At 45.2% G+C, this 17,905-nt stretch overlaps 1 protein-coding gene across 1 annotated transcript in view; it reads right to left on the bottom strand.

Annotated features, from left to right (window-relative positions):
• Positions 1-2,871: 2,871 nt before the first annotated feature.
• Positions 2,872-17,905, bottom strand: part of rcan3 (regulator of calcineurin 3) — a 39,272-nt gene continuing 24,238 nt past the window's right edge. The window contains exons 2-4 of the mRNA XM_076978792.1: positions 9,918-10,091; positions 9,433-9,604; positions 2,872-4,645 (exon numbers count right to left, since the gene is read on the bottom strand). Coding sequence (XP_076834907.1) covers positions 4,494-4,645; positions 9,433-9,604; positions 9,918-10,091 — 498 coding nt within the window. The 3' untranslated portion in view covers positions 2,872-4,493. The remainder of the gene's footprint in view (positions 4,646-9,432; positions 9,605-9,917; positions 10,092-17,905) is intronic.

Raw genomic sequence — 17,905 nt, 5'->3', positions numbered from 1 at the left:
GTGAGGTAAAATGAGAGGCCCTAAAATCCCTGCTGCTGTGGTTCCAGGTGCATGGACAGTCTGTAGAAAGATCTGGAGAAAACACACCTGTACTGACAAATGAAAACACACCTGTACTGACAAATGAAAACACACCTGTACTGACAAATGAGTGCTTGAGATTAGAAATGAAAGCCTTCTATAAGACAATAAGAGAAATGATGTGTGTGTGTATGTGTGTGTGTGTGTGAGTGTGTGTGTGTGAGTGAGAGAGAGAGAGACATCAAAACAAAGCTCAAAAAGGTTTTTTTCAAAAGAAAACTCAAACGTTTTTCCCAGCATGCTAGTCCATGCTGGTATGAGGAAGAATTAAATAAACCTGAAAGCTATTGTAGTGTTGTCTTACACACAGACAAACACACCCCCCCCCCACACTCACAGTCTGTCTTTCTTAGTCTCAGACAAACACAGAGTCCCTCTGTCTCTCTCCCTCCCTCACACACACACACACACACACACACACACTCACACACACTCACACTCTCCCTCCCTCACACACACACACACACACACACACACACACACACACACACACACACACACACACACTCACACACACACACACACACACACACTCTCTCTCTCTCTCTCTCACACACACACACACACACTCACACACACAAGGACACACTGAGATCAGCTTCCATCCTGAAACGTCCCGTCCCTGTCCACGCCTGCGGGAGCTTCTGCTGCTCTGGGGTTTTACCTTCCCACACTCACCTGCTGTGGAATGTTCCCTCCCTCTGGGCTTCCAGTGTGTGTGTGTGTGTGTGTGTGTGTGTGTGTGTGTGTGTGTGTGTGTGTGTGTGTGTGTGTGTGCAATGACTCCTGTAGTTTAGTAGTAGTCTGACTCAATGGTATCTTGAATTCTGGCCTATCCGTACTATTTCCTAGGATGTATTCTGTGATCAGATGCAAAGCACTTTGTAAGTCACTCTGGATAAGAGCGTCTGCTAAATGCCATAAATGTAAATGTTTTAGAAATACAATGAAAATTAATTTCTTGCAAGTGCTCCATAAAACAACTTTTACGATAGACTTTTACAAAGAAGTACAGTCCAACAAGACATTTTTAGGAATTATTATTTTTATACGCATATATATGTATATATCTATGTGAAACAAATGACATTTGTGTGATACCTACACAAATATAAGCAAGTGGACAGAGATACGACTCAGATAAACATATCAGGAGAGACGCTGATATATGACAGAATTATTGCTTCAATTTCTTTTCACTTACTACCTACATGGACAAGACGATGATTATATCTCAGCAGACACGACACACAGTCACAGATCTGACCGTTGAGGCATCTCAGAAAACAAAGAGGTTTTAGTTCATTTTTAACACAATACAAAGTCCAATGTTTTCTGTGTTAATTAAAGAGTTGTAAAGCCGTAACCACTGAAAACATATCCGATTTTCAACAGCACAGCCAGTAAAAAACAAACAGAAGAACATTCATGCAACATCATCACCGTAACTACCACCATCATAACTACCATCATCACCGTAACTACCACCATCATAACTACCATCATCACCGTAACTACCACCATCATAACTACCATCATCACCGTAACTTCCACCGTCGTCATAACTACCACCATCATCATAACTACCATGTAACTGTCAGAGGAGTTACAGTGTTACAGAGGCAGGACCATCGACCCCTGAACCAGATTCCTGTTTGGTGAAGCATTCACTCCATTAATCTTGATTCTTTCTTTCACATCTGAAAGTGAACTTTCAACAGCAAACAGTCTCACATACATGCAAACACATTCTTCATCATCAAATACAACCACTTCATCAGTAATCCCCACTTCCAGAAGATACCTAAGAAACAGCAACACTGAGTAATGCAGTGTATTGAAACCACTACTCTACTGGGGGGGGGGGCATTACTCTACTGGGGGGGACCACTACTCTACTGGGGGGGACCATTACTCTACTGGTGGGGACCGTTACTCTACTGGTGGGGACCATTACTCTACTGGTGGGGACCATTACTCTACTGGGGGGGACCGTTACTCTACTGGGGGGGACATTACTCTACTGGGGGGGCCCATTACTCTACTGGTGGGGACCATTACTCTACTGGGGGGGGGCATTACTCTACTGGGGGGGACCATTACTCTACTGGTGGGGGCCACTACTCTACTGGTGGGGGCCACTACTCTACTGGGGGGGACCATTACTCTACTGGGGGGGACCACTACTCTACTGGTGGGGGCCACTACTCTACTGGGGGGGACCATTACTCTACTGGGGGGGACCATTACTCTACTGGTGGGGACCATTACTCTACTGGGGGGGACCGTTACTCTACTGGGGGGGACATTACTCTACTGGGGGGGCCCATTACTCTACTGGTGGGGACCATTACTCTACTGGGGGGGGGGCATTACTCTACTGGGGGGGACCATTACTCTACTGGTGGGGGCCACTACTCTACTGGTGGGGGCCACTACTCTACTGGGGGGGACCATTACTCTACTGGGGGGGACCACTACTCTACTGGTGGGGGCCACTACTCTGCTGGTGAGAAGGTACCTCAGGTGCTTTTCTCAAACAAATAACATTAAAGGATTTGTGACGTAAAGCTGGTGCAGACAGATCTGGCGGTGTCTCTCCAGCGTGTGTCTGCTGCTACGGCGACACTTCACTGTGTCTGGGTGGTGGGCTTCCTCACACACACACACTCCACACACACACACACTCCATCTGCATCGCACCACACACACGGCTACGCAGCAGCAGACGACAGCCACAGAGAGCCGGAAGCAGCCGTCTGAGGCATGTCACAAACCACAGTCCCGCCACAGTCCCGACTCTCTTCACTTTCTCTGTGCAACGGCAGCTGTATTGTCTTTTTTTTTTTGTCTTGCGAAAGCTCATGCAACATGCTTACAGCATCTCATTCCCATGAGATGTTTAAAATAACATGCGCTCTCCACTTAGCATGTCAGGAAAGATTGACACATGATTTGTTCATATGTGGAGATGATTCAAGCTTTTTAAGGTAGGTACTACATAACTGGAGGAACACAATTCATAGGTGCAGAGGAACTGAACTTCACACACAGGACAGAGAGCAGACGCAGCGCAGACAGCTGGACACGGCCGTGGTGGCCTCTCCACAGGACACATAGAGCGCTGGTATGAATCCGTTTGTTTTGAGAGTCTCCAGTGTGATGTTTCCCACTGCTGCTGTTGCTGGTGTCTGAGCTTCATGTCGGGATGGGGGAGGATAGGGGTCAGGGGTCAGCATGCAGACGGGAGTGTCACTCCAGCACCCCGCAAGGACTTCTGCAAAGTCACAGTTCTGTTAACCAATCAGAATGCTCATTCAAGGCTGCTGAGGCAACGCATGCACGAGTGTGGGAGGGCCTGACTCCGCCCCCGCACGACAGGCGGGAACAGAATACAGGAAGCACAGTGCAGGAAAAAGAAGAAGATAAAACAATTCAAGATTCACGCCAGATCCTCTGATTCAGTAAATACAACACTTCAAGATTCACTCCAGATTCACCCTCATTCAGTAAATACAACACTTCAAGATTCACTCCAGATTCACCCTCATTCAGTAAATACAACACTTCAAGATTCACTCCAGATTCACTCTGTTTCAGCTGGCTGTAGGAAACACACCTGCTCATTAGCTACTGCAGAAAGCATGCAGACAGTCAGTGGTATCAAACACAGGGTTAGAATAGTATTACTAACGATCACAACAACACACATCTAGTGTAGTAAACATCTCCACGCGTCTATACAAGTTCAAAAGGGGAGGGGTTTTCCAGGTGTCCACCTCACACTGCCCTGCGGGGTTCTGTTTGCGATGAAGCCATCGGTACGCTCACGTCTCTGTGCGTACGCCAGTGTGTTTGCTGACGCATTCTCTCCAACACACGTCCAGACCCACGGCGTTCAAACGTCATTCTGATATGTGGTAATGGGGAAATGGAGAATGTCTGATTCCTGTGTCTGATTCTTCAGCGAGTCAGGGAAAAGCAGGAACCATGTCTAGTAATCATTCACTACTCTAACCCTACTGGTGCACACAAATACATTACAAAAGCTCATAGTGTTTGACTACTGGGAATAACTAGATGCTGGAGTGCAGGAGAACGTGTTTGGAGTAATGGGGGGGGGGGGGGGGGGGTCCTGGTACTTCACTGCCACCCCCAGCACATCCACTGGTCCATGAGACAGTGATGCGTCCGTGTGTCAGAACTTCCAGACCTACTCAGTCCAGTCTTCAGCCACACAAGCGAGTGGCTCCGCCCCTCAGCCGCACCTCTGGCATCCTGGGAACTTGCTTTTAAATTGTTTGTGTTTTATTATTTTTTATTAGTGCTGAAATGAAGGGGGCCTTTCCCCCCCCTCAAGTGAGAAAGAGACAAGATCGAGACATAGGACATGCGTGGTGGGGACGAGCGGTTTAGTTGTAGACTTTTGGGGGACTGTCTGGACGTCGGGTCTGGATGATCTTCATCTTGGGTCGAGCCTCCTCTTCCTCTGTCTCGTTCTCACACACATGCACAACTACACTCGGAGTGGAGTCTGTGCCTGCATGTACTTCATACTTCTCACCTGTAGGGGGAGACAGCAAACGGGAATAAACTCAGTTACAATCTGTAACCATCTACTCTGTTTCAGAGTAAAAACTTTAGAATTTAGAGAAAATTAAAGAAGAAGTGAATTAGAGGTAAATGGTGCTGGGAAGAACTGTGCTAAAGCGACACCTGGTGGACTTACTGGGTAACTGTGTTTCATTCACTTCAGGCTGGTAGATACATCCATTGTCATAGCAATGGAATAGGAATAGGTGTGTGTAGGGGAGTGTGTGTGGGGAGGTGTGCGTAGGGGAGTGTGTGTAGGGAGGTGTGTGTAGGGATGGTGTGTGTAGGGGAGTGTGTGTAGGGGAGGTGTGTGTGTAGGGAGTTGTGTGTAGGGGAGGTGTGTGTAGGGAGTTGTGTGTAGGTTGAGACGTACGTGTGATGTACACGTGACATATGCGTGACGTACGCATGATGTACGCGTGACATGCGCGTGAAGTAACGTGTGATGAACATGTGACATACGTGTGATGCATGAGTGACGTATGCGTGACGTACGTGTGATGTACGCGTGACGTATGCGTGATGTACGTGTGATGTACGCGTGATGTATGCGTGATGTACGCGTGACGTATGCGTGATGTACGTGTGATGTACGCATGACGTATGCGTGATGTACGTGTGATGTACGCATGACGTATGCGTGATGTACGTGTGATGTACGCATGACGTATGCGTGATGTACGTGTGACGTATGCGTGATGTACGTGTGATGTACGAGTCATACGTCACTCGTACATCACACGTACATCACGCATACGTCACTCGTACATCACACGTACATCACGCATACATCATTCGTACATCACACGTACATCACGCATACGTCATACGTACATCACGCATACATCATGCATACGTCACGTGTGACGTACGAGTGACGTATGCGTGATGTACGTGTGATGTATAAGTGACGTATGCATGATGTATGCGTGATGTACGTATGACGTATGCGTGATGTACGTGTGATGTACGAATGATGTATGCGTGATGTACGTATGACGTATGCGTGATGTACGTGTGATGTACGAATGATGTATGCGTGATGTACGTGTGACATACGAGTGACATACGAGTACGCTGCCATGGTCAGTCGACAAGTGGAAAACATTCAAGACAACTGCCAGTCTCACTAGGAGTGGAGGTACATTCACCCCCAGCTCTGACTGTGCAGTGTTCACAGACACTGCACAAAACCCAAGAGCTACATCTCAGACTGTAGAGGTCTCAGTCAGCATCTTAAGTTCACAACAGTTAGAGAACCATAAAACAATAATGAGGTGTAACCACATTGAGGCTAAAACCAAACAGCACATCAGCAGACATCAGGTTTGGAGGTTATTTCCTGCTGGCTAATGGAAGCAGACACTACTTTAGTTTTCAGGAAAAAAAAAATGCAGATCTCGCAGGAGAAAGACAAAACAATGGAATCAAGGTTACAATAGAACAGAGGTGGAAAGAGTACTGAAAAATTGTAATTGAGTAAAAGTATCTTTACTTTGCCTAAAATCTACTCAGAGTAAAAGTAAAATTACCCATCTCAAAATTTACTCGAGTAAAAGTACAAAATTACTTCATTTAAAATGTAATTTGAGTAAAAGTTACTTAGTTACTTTGAGTTGTTTAATGCATGGATGAATCATGAACCAAATTCAGCACAAGTTGTTTTAATCGATTTCAAAGTGTATTTAAGTGCACATCCACACTTGCAAAAACATCAGCTGGGCTCAGGAACATACTTCCTCACAGCACAAGGACAGTCACAACCTGTACCATAAAGTGCAAACAATTTTCAGTCCTATTGTCCAACGGACAACACTATGATAAGAATAAAGAAATTTAAATTACAAATTATTCAAAAAACAAAATGCACACAAAATTAAGTGCCCACAAGATGCCACAAATCAAACTAAAATGCAACAGGATTCCACTACTCACAATAAAATGCCCACAGGATCCCACATCAAAAATTTAAAAAAGCACATAGGATCCCACAATTTAAAAATAAGTGCTCACAGGATCCAACTATTCAAAATACAGTGCCCACCGGATCCCACTATTCACAATAAAATGCCCACAGGTTGCCACAACTCAAAATAAAATATAAAATGACCACAGGATCCCACATCTCAAAATAAAACAAAATGTGTACAGGATTCCACTATTTAAAACGCTCACAGGATCCAACTATTCAAAATACAGTGCTCACAGGATTCCACTTTTCACAATAAAATGTCCACAGGATCCCACAGAACCTGATAGATAGAAGATTTAAAGATAGAACAATCTCATCCTTTTGGAAAAAAAGTGCACCAGATTACAACCTGATTATGAGACAATGGAAAGGGCGCATGCAAGGCAAGGCCACGCACTTGGCCTTCAGTTCTGGGACTCAGAAGTTAAAATTTCTGCCCGCATTTAATTTTTCACCATCAATATTTTTTTACTCAGTAATGTGAGGGCGTTCAAATGTAGTGAAGTAAAACTACTTGGGTCAAAATGTACTCAAGTAAAAATTACATATTTCAAAAACTACTCAGAAAATTACAAATTACTCATAAAAAGTACTCACTTACAGTAATGTGAGTAAATGTAATTAGTTACTTTCCACCCCTGCAATAGAAACAAGACAGTCTAACTGATATGTAACGAGATTTCAGAGTATTGCACTTTTCAATTGATCCAGCAGAGGGAGCTCCATGCACTTAAATCTTTATGTAAACAAATCATTCTTTCTCAAACGTTCAGACGTCAACGTGTACACCCATTAGTGTGAAAAACACCCTCAGCCACCACGCGGTGGGGAGGAGAGGAGGTCTGTGAGATGATACCTGTAGGACACGCAGGAAGAAAACTTCACTTGATCAAAGTAAACATTCAGAATAACATGTAGTGTCCATGTATATCTCCATATATCTGCTTGAAAGTTTGTTAATTCCTAGTAGGTTAGATTTTTCTGTTGTTTTACCATGACTCTCTTATTTTATCATCACCAGTTTTTGTATATGAAATGTCATATTTATGTTCATCAATTACATTTACTTGTTTTGAGGGAAATGTGTGAGTTACCAGCAGACTACATAAAACATGGAATCAGAGCTTGTGCAAAATTAAATGAACCACAGCTGCACTGGTAAAGTCATTTAAGTAAAAGACGCAGGTGAAACACATGTGAGTGTTCAAGTAATCAATGAAGCAGACCAATCAAATGAGACGTCCTTGTGAAAAGATTTGAGCCACACTAATTAAAAGAGAGAGGAAACCAACCAAACCACTGTGGTGTGAAGCACACAGATCAGCAATGCAGAGGAGAAAGGAGACACCTGAGAACATCAGGATGAAGGTGGTGAAGCCCATCAGTCTGGGGAACTCTACAAGAACATCTCCAAAAGACTCCAGCTCCATCCATCCACTGTAGGACAGATCATTTACAAATGGAGGAAACTCAGCATCACCACAACTCTGCCCAGAAGTGGACATCAAAACTCTATAAGACAATAACGCATTCCAGCACTACCAGGGAATGGTTCAAGAGAAAGAAGACGTGCACGCTGGATTGGACCAGTCAAAGTCCAGAACTCAGTCCCACAGAAAGACCTGAAGCAGGTGGTACACACCAGATGTTCCTCCAGCTCTCAACTGGAGTTCTGCTGGGAGGAGTGGACAAACATCCCAACCAGCAGATGTGAGACACTCGTTTGTGGTTATAAAAGACGTTTGGTTGAAGTTGAAGCTACTAGCTACTAACTACTAACAGACTTTCAGGTTTTGGAGAGAAAAATTAATAATGAAAAAGTCATATTTTTGTGTGTCCCTTATTTGGAAGGTCTGCTTTACAAATTGAGTTTTGTATGCTTACATTATAAGATTATTTATATACATATATATTTTTTTAGAAAACAATGACCATGTTTGAGTGGTTCACAGCTGTTTAAGCAGCACTGTGTATAGTCTGCAAACAGCCTAGATGTGCTACATGAACATTTATTAACATAGGCACTAAAATATCTGACACAAAAGGATCACGCATTCATCCTCACCCATTCATCCTCACCCATTCATCCTCACCCATTCATCCTCACCCATTCACCCTCACCCATTCACCCTCACCCATTCACCCTCACCCATTCATCCTCACTCATTCATCCTCACCCATTCATCCTCACCCATTCATCCTCACTCATTCATCCTCACCCATTCATCCTCACCCATTACTGCTGGAGTTGTCTACTGCATTACTTGTAACTACTGCATTATTGTATTAATGACATATCTGTTTACATTGCCAGTTGCTATGGCAGCAATGAAATGAGGAACTTCAAAGAAACAGAACTGATCTACTCTCTCTGAACTTTACAACCTCGTGAAATTAATGTTCTGATTTAAACATCTACTATTTCATATATAAACTGGTTCCTCCTTCTATTAATTCTGAAGCATTTTCCTTACACAACTGATGAAGAATCTATCTATCTATCTATCTATCTATCTATCTATCTATCTATCTATCTATCTATCTATCTATCTATCTATCTATCTATCTATCTATCTATCTATCTATCTATCTATCGTGTGTGATGTATGTAGATGTAATACATATATTAACTGTATGCATGTGGGCATTGTAAACTATATACCGGTACTTAAGTTTTTAAGCATGTGTGTATTTTTGCATGATCTGCATGAAGAGTTTGTGTGTTTGTTGGCTGGTGTTTGTTGGATGGTGTTTGTTGGATGGTGTTTGTTGGATGGTGTCTCTACCTGGACCCAGTTTGGCCACAGCACACAGCAGGTCGTAGTTGATGACGGGCGTGGCATCCTCACTCTGGCTCCACCCCACAGGTGGGGTAGAGGGCGGGGAGATGAGGAACTGCTTCATGGGTTGGGGTGGGGCCAGGAAGGTCTTATCCACACTCTCACCTGAGTTCTGCACCTGAGAGAAGAGGATCACAGGGATTGGTGCTTGGTCATACCGTCACCATGGAGACAGATATGGGGTTTGTTGTGCAGATAGGGGCCAGCACCACTGATTCAGGACCTGCTCTGGTGATTCAATTTATTATTTAAAACAAAATATTAAACCTGTAAGATCTGAATTTGTCCCTGTTATCAGACATGTAAGGGCTCTGTTGGTGTTATGGCAGTCTGAAACATCTGTTGGGGACAGGGCTACAAACGGTCTGATCTTAAATGTATCAGTGAAAGGGCTACAGATGGTCTGATCTTAAACATGTCAGGGAAAGGACCTGTGCGAAGAAGAGCTGGAGTTTTGAACCGTTGAACTCGGACTCGTGCAGCTCCATCCGGGCTCGTGCAGCTGCCTCTGGTGTACTGAAACTGATCCGAACTCTTCGGAAACTTTTAAACATCTGGAACGTGGTCTGATCGTCGTAGATCTGGAACAGTGACTGGAAACATTCCTACACGACAGGACACATACAGGACCTTTCAATGTCCGACAGGATCAGCACATTGTGATAATGCACAAAGAACACAGATCCATTCAGTCTCACAGCATGGAATTGGATCAGGACAACAGAAAGATGACGGCACTGCACTGGAGGGCTGAAGCTCACTGGAGGGCTGAAGCTCACTGGAGGGCTGAAGCTCACTGGAGAGCTGAAGCTCACTGGAGTGCTGAAGCTCACTGGAGGGCTGAAGCTCACTGGAGGGCTGAAGCTCACCCAGTTTAACCTCCCTGATTCATCAGTTTACTGATATCATATTACTGAAACACATTACAACACCCCACAACACAACACTACACTACACTACACTACACTACACTCCACTGTGTTGCCACTGCTCCTCTGCGCACCGCGCAAAATTTTTAAAAAGTCGGTCGTAACTCCGGTCCGTTGTTAACCAGACCCGGCGTTAAGCGGGGACTCACTGTATGTTTGTCCCAACTGGGGACGATGACTGAAGGATGTTTTATCTGTGCATCAGTAACAGACCAGTACATCTCTGAAGGGATGATCTCATAAAAAGAGTGAGGAAGACTGAGGAAGGTTGAGGAGAGGCATTCTCTCTGCTTCGGTTAACTTTCATCACAGGGCATTTTGTTAGAATTTGAAAACTTTTAACCATTTTGGTGCAAAGTAAACAACTCAAATTTGCTAAATGGTTTTGTTCTTATAGCATCAAGCTAAAATTTGCAATAGAACAGTCTGAGCAGAAGGCAGAGAGATGGAGGTGGGGATGGAGATGGAGGTGGAGATGGAGGTGGAGGTGATGACGACTTTGATCCTGCTGCAGTAATGCTGAAAGAAACTGAATTGTGCTTCACTCACACACACACACACACACACACACACACACACACACACACACACACACACACACACACACACACACACACACACACACACACACACACACAGAGTATTTTGGGGTATGGGTGATCTGAAGTGTGTAAACCCGTCCCTCTGCTCTGGTGCTCCTCAAACTCAGATCAGTCAGAGTGCGTCTGGCACGGTTCTGGGTGCAACAACAGGATTTGGAGGTGAAATTGCTGGATTATGTAGATTATGGAAACATAGCTCAGAGTCGGTGACAGCCGTTTGCCGTCTGACTCAAACAGCTGAACAGTGGCAGATATGAAGCTTTCTGGCCTTCCAACCCACATCACTGCAGCACCAGTTCACAGCCACATCACTGCAGCACCAGTTCACAGCCACATCACTGCAGCACCAGTTCACAGCCACATCACTGCAGGACCAGTTCACAGCCACATCACTGCAGGACCAGTTCACAGCCACATCACTGCAGGACCAGTTCACAGCCACATCACTGCAGCACCAGTTCACAGCCACATCACTGCAGGACCAGTTCACACCCACATCACTGCAGGACCAGTTCACACCCACATCACTGCAGGACCAGTTCACACCCACATCACTGCAGCACCAGTTCACAGCCACATCACTGCAGCACCAGTTCACACCCACATCACTGCAGGACCACTTCACACCCACATCACTGCAGGACCAGTTCACACCCACATCACTGCAGCACCAGTTCACACCCACATCACTGCAGCACCAGTTCACACCCACATCACTGCAGGACCAGTTCACACCCACATCACTGCAGGACCAGTTCACACCCACATCACTGCAGCACCAGTTCACAGCCACATCACTGCAGCACCAGTTCACACCCACATCACTGCAGGACCAGTTCACACCCACATCACTGCAGGACCAGTTCACACCCACATCACTGCAGCACCAGTTCACACCCACATCACTGCAGCACCAGTTCACACCCACATCACTGCAGCACCAGTTCACACCCACATCACTGCAGGACCAGTTCACACCCACATCACTGCAGCACCTTTTCACAGCCACATCACTGCAGGACCAGTTCACAGCCACATCACTGCAGCACCAGTTCACACCCACATCACTGCAGGACCAGTTCACACCCACATCACTGCAGGACCAGTTCACACCCACATCACTGCAGCACCAGTTCACACCCACATCACTGCAGCACCAGTTCACACCCACATCACTGCAGCACCAGTTCACACCCACATCACTGCAGCACCAGTTCACACCCACATCACTGCAGGACCAGTTCACACCCACATCACTGCAGCACCTTTTCACAGCCACATCACTGCAGGACCAGTTCACAGCCACATCACTGCAGCACCAGTTCACAGCCACATCACTGCAGGACCAGTTCACACCCACATCACTGCAGCACCAGTTCACACCCACATCACTGCAGGACCAGTTCACACCCACATCACTGCAGGACCAGTTCACACCCACATCACTGCAGCACCAGTTCACACCCACATCACTGCAGGACCAGTTCACACCCACATCACTGCAGGACCAGTTCACACGCACATCACTGCAGCACCAGTTCACAGCCACATCACTGCAGGACCAGTTCACAGCCACATCACTGCAGGACCAGTTCACAGCCACATCACTGCAGAACCAGTTCACAGCCACATCACTGCAGAACCAGTTCACACCCACATCACTGCAGGACCAGTTCACACCCACATCACTGCAGGACCAGTTCACACCCACATCACTGCAGAACCAGTTCACACCCACATCACTGCAGGACCAGTTCACAGCCTTCTGACAGCCACCACCTTGCCCACATGCATATGAAATGTCTTCTCTCTCTCTTCCTCTCCCACCCTCTCTCTCTCTCTCTTCCACTCTCTCCATCTCTCTTCCTCTCCCCCTCTCTCTCCATTTCTCTCCATCTCTCTTCCTCTCTCTCCATCTCTCTTCCTCTCCCCCTCTCTCCATCTCTCTTCCTCTCTCCATCTCTCTTCCTCTCTCTCTCCATTTCTCTTCTCTCTTCCTCTCTCTCCATCTCTCTTCCTCTCAAGCATGTCCTTCCTCTCAAGTCTTGTCCTCTCTGCCCCAGTACCATCTGGCTACCTGGAGGGAATTACAACTTCTCACACACGCCCCCTACCTGTCTACTCCAGTGCTGCGATGTGTGGGAAGACCAGCGGCACTAGTGATGCAGCTCATATGACATACAATGTTGAAAATTATATGTGATTGTTTTTATATACAAGGCTCAGGATGAAATGGATGAAGGATTTTGTTACCATGGAGGCTTATGTTTGATGTGTGTGTGCGTGTGCATAATTACTGGCTCTTATTAGGGCTGCACGATGAATCGTATTTTTATCGTTATCGCGATGTGAAGTTTCACGATAAACACATCGAAAGAGCCACGATAACTCCTTGAATAACAGCAAACTCAAATTGCATTATCCTCGTCCAGCAATAGAGGGAGCTATTCGCGCTGCAGACTATGATCACGTGACGTAAGTAGGCAAGAGGCAGAGTGAGGTGAACACGCTCATCAGACACGCGATTTGGTTTAAGCCTGGTTTACACTTGACGCAGCGCGAGGGTCCGCAAGGCGAAAATAACGTAATCACGGTGGCTTCGCCCGTGCGCGATGGTCTCGCGCGCTGTCGATTCACGAGGTCGTGCACCTCTCGAATTTTGTAAGTTCGCGCGCGCCGCGTCTCAGCGCAATGAGAACAGTCATGTTTGCCGGGTTCATACACCTATACAAGGTGGAATTAAAGCACTTGTACGTCACTTTCAAGATCCATTTCAATAATTTCCAGCTTGTTAAACTTAATTGAGTTAAATATTTATACATATACTCTAAATGATTCGAAATAATTCGCTTTTTTATCACATTATTTAATGGCTGTTTATTTTCAAAACGCCCAATCTTAACGTCTTCACGTTCTCTCATGTTTCGTCCTGGAATTACAAGAGGTTCGTATTTGTTAACGTAATACAAGAGAACTCTTCAGTCAGACAGATATTTGTTGTGAAACGAAGTAGTTACAATTTCAAGTACTTTAGCCTAAATTCCAGCACTTTTCAAACCTGATACACAAAGCAACATTAAAATTGGTCAGGTAAATGTTCATTCCCCTGTATTTGAGGGGTGTTTTTTCTATACTACTAGGCCTACATATCGTTTCGGACAACACTGCAAAGAATGTGACACGGCAAGATTAAACGCTTCCGTCGTTCGCGGAGGTTTACGCGAGGTGTGCGGAGTCGCGCTACGGTCACTCGTGAAAGTATAATCCTAGATTGAATCTATTGTTGAATAAACCTGCAAAATATTTGGAATTATTCTGGATTCATTACACAGTAAAAAAAAAAAAAAAAACTAATTAACGTGCTGCTGTTCAGAGAGACACTACATCTCTGTATTTTAATCTTAATTTATCGTGGTTCACATCGATATCGGGATATCCAACAATGTTATCGCACATCGTAATTCTAGTCCATATCGTGCACCCCTAGCTCTTATCTGGGTGAGCTAACACAAGTCAGGGCAGTACTGCTCAACACAAACCAACCACAGACCACCTACTGACAGACCACCCACAGACCACCTACTGACCAAGATGCCCACCAGGACTCCAGACAGACAAACCTAAGCAGTGCCTAGTTTGACTGAATAAATCACATGACTCAATGCCACATACCTGTATGCACAGTCCTGTCAGTAACTCCAAAAGACCTTCATCCAGAACTCAGGTCACTAACATCACCCGAACACCTCCACAGGGTCAAGAAGGTCTTCAAGAGTGAGAGATGACAGCAAACACATACGCTCTGCCAGTCATCAGATGCCAAGCAGACACAAAACACTGAGCATGAGAAGAACTGCAAACAGCTGACATCAAAACCAACTCCTCACAATGCAGCTCTCCACAACCGAACATCTGATTATCCAACATCCGAAGGCTGTACGCCAGGCATAAGTAGGGGGCAGGTCTTACAAACAGTAAAATCTCTTGTCCAGGATGAAGCATGAAACATTCAAGAATATGTCCACTAGGTGGCAGTGAGGACAAGCCCTTCCAAGCAATGCACCACCAACTGACAGCAGACATGGTCAATGTAAGATAATCTCACCAATGCACCACCAACTGACAGCAGACATGGTCAATGTAAGATAATCTCACCAATGCACCACCAACTGACAGCAGACATGGTCAATGTAAGATAATCTCACCAATGCACCACCAACTGACAGCAGACATGGTCAATGTAAGATAATCTCACCAATGCACCACCAACTGACAGCAGACATGGTCAATGTAAGATAATCTCACCAATGGCTGCGAAACCAAGACTGAAGGATGTGACAGAAGCCGTGATCATGGCAGCACACCATCAAACACCAAGGTCTAGGTCAATCAAAGCTGGGCTGTATCACACACCAGACAAGACCCAAGACCAAAGTTCCAAGACTAGGACCTAAGACAAGGACTCAAGACCAGGACCCAAGGTGCAGACTGTAAACAGGGGCCTCTGAGACAATCCAGCACTTGGTATCAGGATGTGAGATGCTGGCAGGGAAGCACACAGTGGGGGAGACAACCAAGTTATACCCATATTCAGGACATATATATACACAGGAACATATACAGGAACATATGCAGGAACACATGCAGGACATATCCTGAGATCCTGTGGGGCCTCCATATCCAGACAGATAAACAAAAAGTGGTGAACCAACTAGATATCACTGCAGAAGATAAGAGGCAAAAAACAGCAGTGGTGACAGTTCAAGTGACAGCAACACCCAGAGGATGAAAACGGAGATTGAAAGAAGAAATGGAGAGAATATGGAAGGTTCACACTAAGGTTGTCCCAGTAGTGAATAGAGCACTTGGGTCTGTGAGCCCTAAGAAGGAGAAAAGATCCCAGAAATGACAACCAGTACCAGTGCAACAGATCCCAGGAATATATGCCTATATAAATGGTCTTGCCCCACAATATCTGAGTGAACACATTGCTTACTACAACCCATCTCGCCCTTTGCGCTCCCAAAATGCTGGATTTCTCCTAGTTCCAAAAATTTGATGAGCCACATGCTCATCACTGACACATGAGCTATATACGTTTAAATCAATGGTGGTTTAAATTGATGTCCACATACTCAACCTGTATTGTCTATCTTTTTGCATGCTTCTACCCAAGATGGTTGCATGCAAGCACCTACAAGCACCTGGGAGATGGTCTGGCCTGCCGGTGGATGTACTGATGCCGGGGTTGGATGTGTCATTGCCGCAAGAGGACGTGCTGATGCTAGCTCCCACCTGAGACTCACTATCTGCACTGAAGGGACTGTGAATACTTGGTCGGGGAACAAGGACCTTAACTTTATCTGTAGAACCATCCTGCGCACCACGGACTTGTGCCAACGGGCTGCCCAATGGAGGATGGGTTCCATTTTGAGTCTTGGTCCTCCCAAGGTTTCTTCCTAATCCCCACCATCATAGGGAGTTTTTCCTCGCCACTGTCGCCTTTGGCTTGCTCATTAGGGATCTGGACCCACATGATTGTAAAGCTGCTTTGAAAGCATGATTGTGAAAAGCGCTATATAAATAAATTTGACTTTGAAATGACAGCATCAATCCAAGCCCAACAGATCCTCAGAAAAGAGGAAACTAGTCAAAATGACAACAAAAATGCAGTTCTGAGATCTCTAATAATGCACAGTAAACAAGTTCACATAAATATTTAAACAACACAGTACTAATCTTTTAAATTAGGAAGATTTCCGAAATCAATAATAATAATAATAATAATAAGTTCCATTTGTATAGCGCCTTTCAAGATGCTCAATACTTTGGAGGAATGACCCTGTTTTTCAATCACACCTTTCATGGATCATGGCATGTTCGCCAATACTTTATACTGCCTGTTCAACAAGATGTAGTTCTGTTAATTGTAATCAGTACCTCATTATGCAAATGATCCCTCTATAAATCATGTTTGTTTATTCTGCACTATGTATCATGACCAATCTCAGATGTTTCAGATGGCTGTTCTGTGGGTGTTTTCCTGAACCACAGCATTGACCTGATCCAAGAAGATGAATCATTTTTGTCCGAATAATCTCAGAGGTTCATTAGCATGTTTTAAAATCCTGATTGTGCTGTGTGATAATTGCATACTTTGTCAATTTCACGCTGTGGTGTTGTTTCAACAGTTCCTGATTGGACATTAAAGTCTGAGACAGACGTTTAGATACGTTTCACACTGTTATGCACTGCCACACAAACTACACAGCCTAAAATTACCCTACTGCAAAAAAAACCTCATACCTCACAGCATTGCACAGTGATGAGCTCACTGCCTCAACACTGCTCAAGTGTGTGTGTGTGTGGGGGGGGGGGGGGGGGGGGGGGGCATCACGTGCCATTGCTTGTTTGACAACAAGACTTCTTTATGGTCCACTGGAACATCACTCTCTTCTCCAGAATTACACTATATTGCCAGTATTCGCTCACCCATCCAAATTATGGGAACTGGAATTATACGATCCATAATAAAATCCAGTAAAAGTATTACTAATACTAGTATACAAACTTTTCCCAATACCTTTGCTTAAATTCCATGTATGCTCAGATTTCCCAGGTTTCCGTAACTATGCTGAGGGCATGGAATACTGCCAGAAGAGTCTGGGAGTTACCAGTTTACCCCATTTACACATCCTGACCAGCCAAGGAACTCACACCAAACTCTCACACCAGTCACACCAAACTCTCACACCAGTCAGAACCAAACTCTCACACCAGTCACACCAAACTCTCACACCAGTCACACCAAACTCTCACACCAGTCAGAACCAAACTCTCACACCAGTCACACCAAACTCTCACACCAGTCACACCAAACTCTCACAC

This window comes from Brachyhypopomus gauderio, chromosome 17, assembly GCF_052324685.1.
Source record: "Brachyhypopomus gauderio isolate BG-103 chromosome 17, BGAUD_0.2, whole genome shotgun sequence".
In the NCBI taxonomy this organism is placed as follows: Eukaryota; Metazoa; Chordata; class Actinopteri; order Gymnotiformes; family Hypopomidae; genus Brachyhypopomus; species Brachyhypopomus gauderio.
This window is presented reverse-complemented; position numbering and strand designations above follow the sequence as displayed.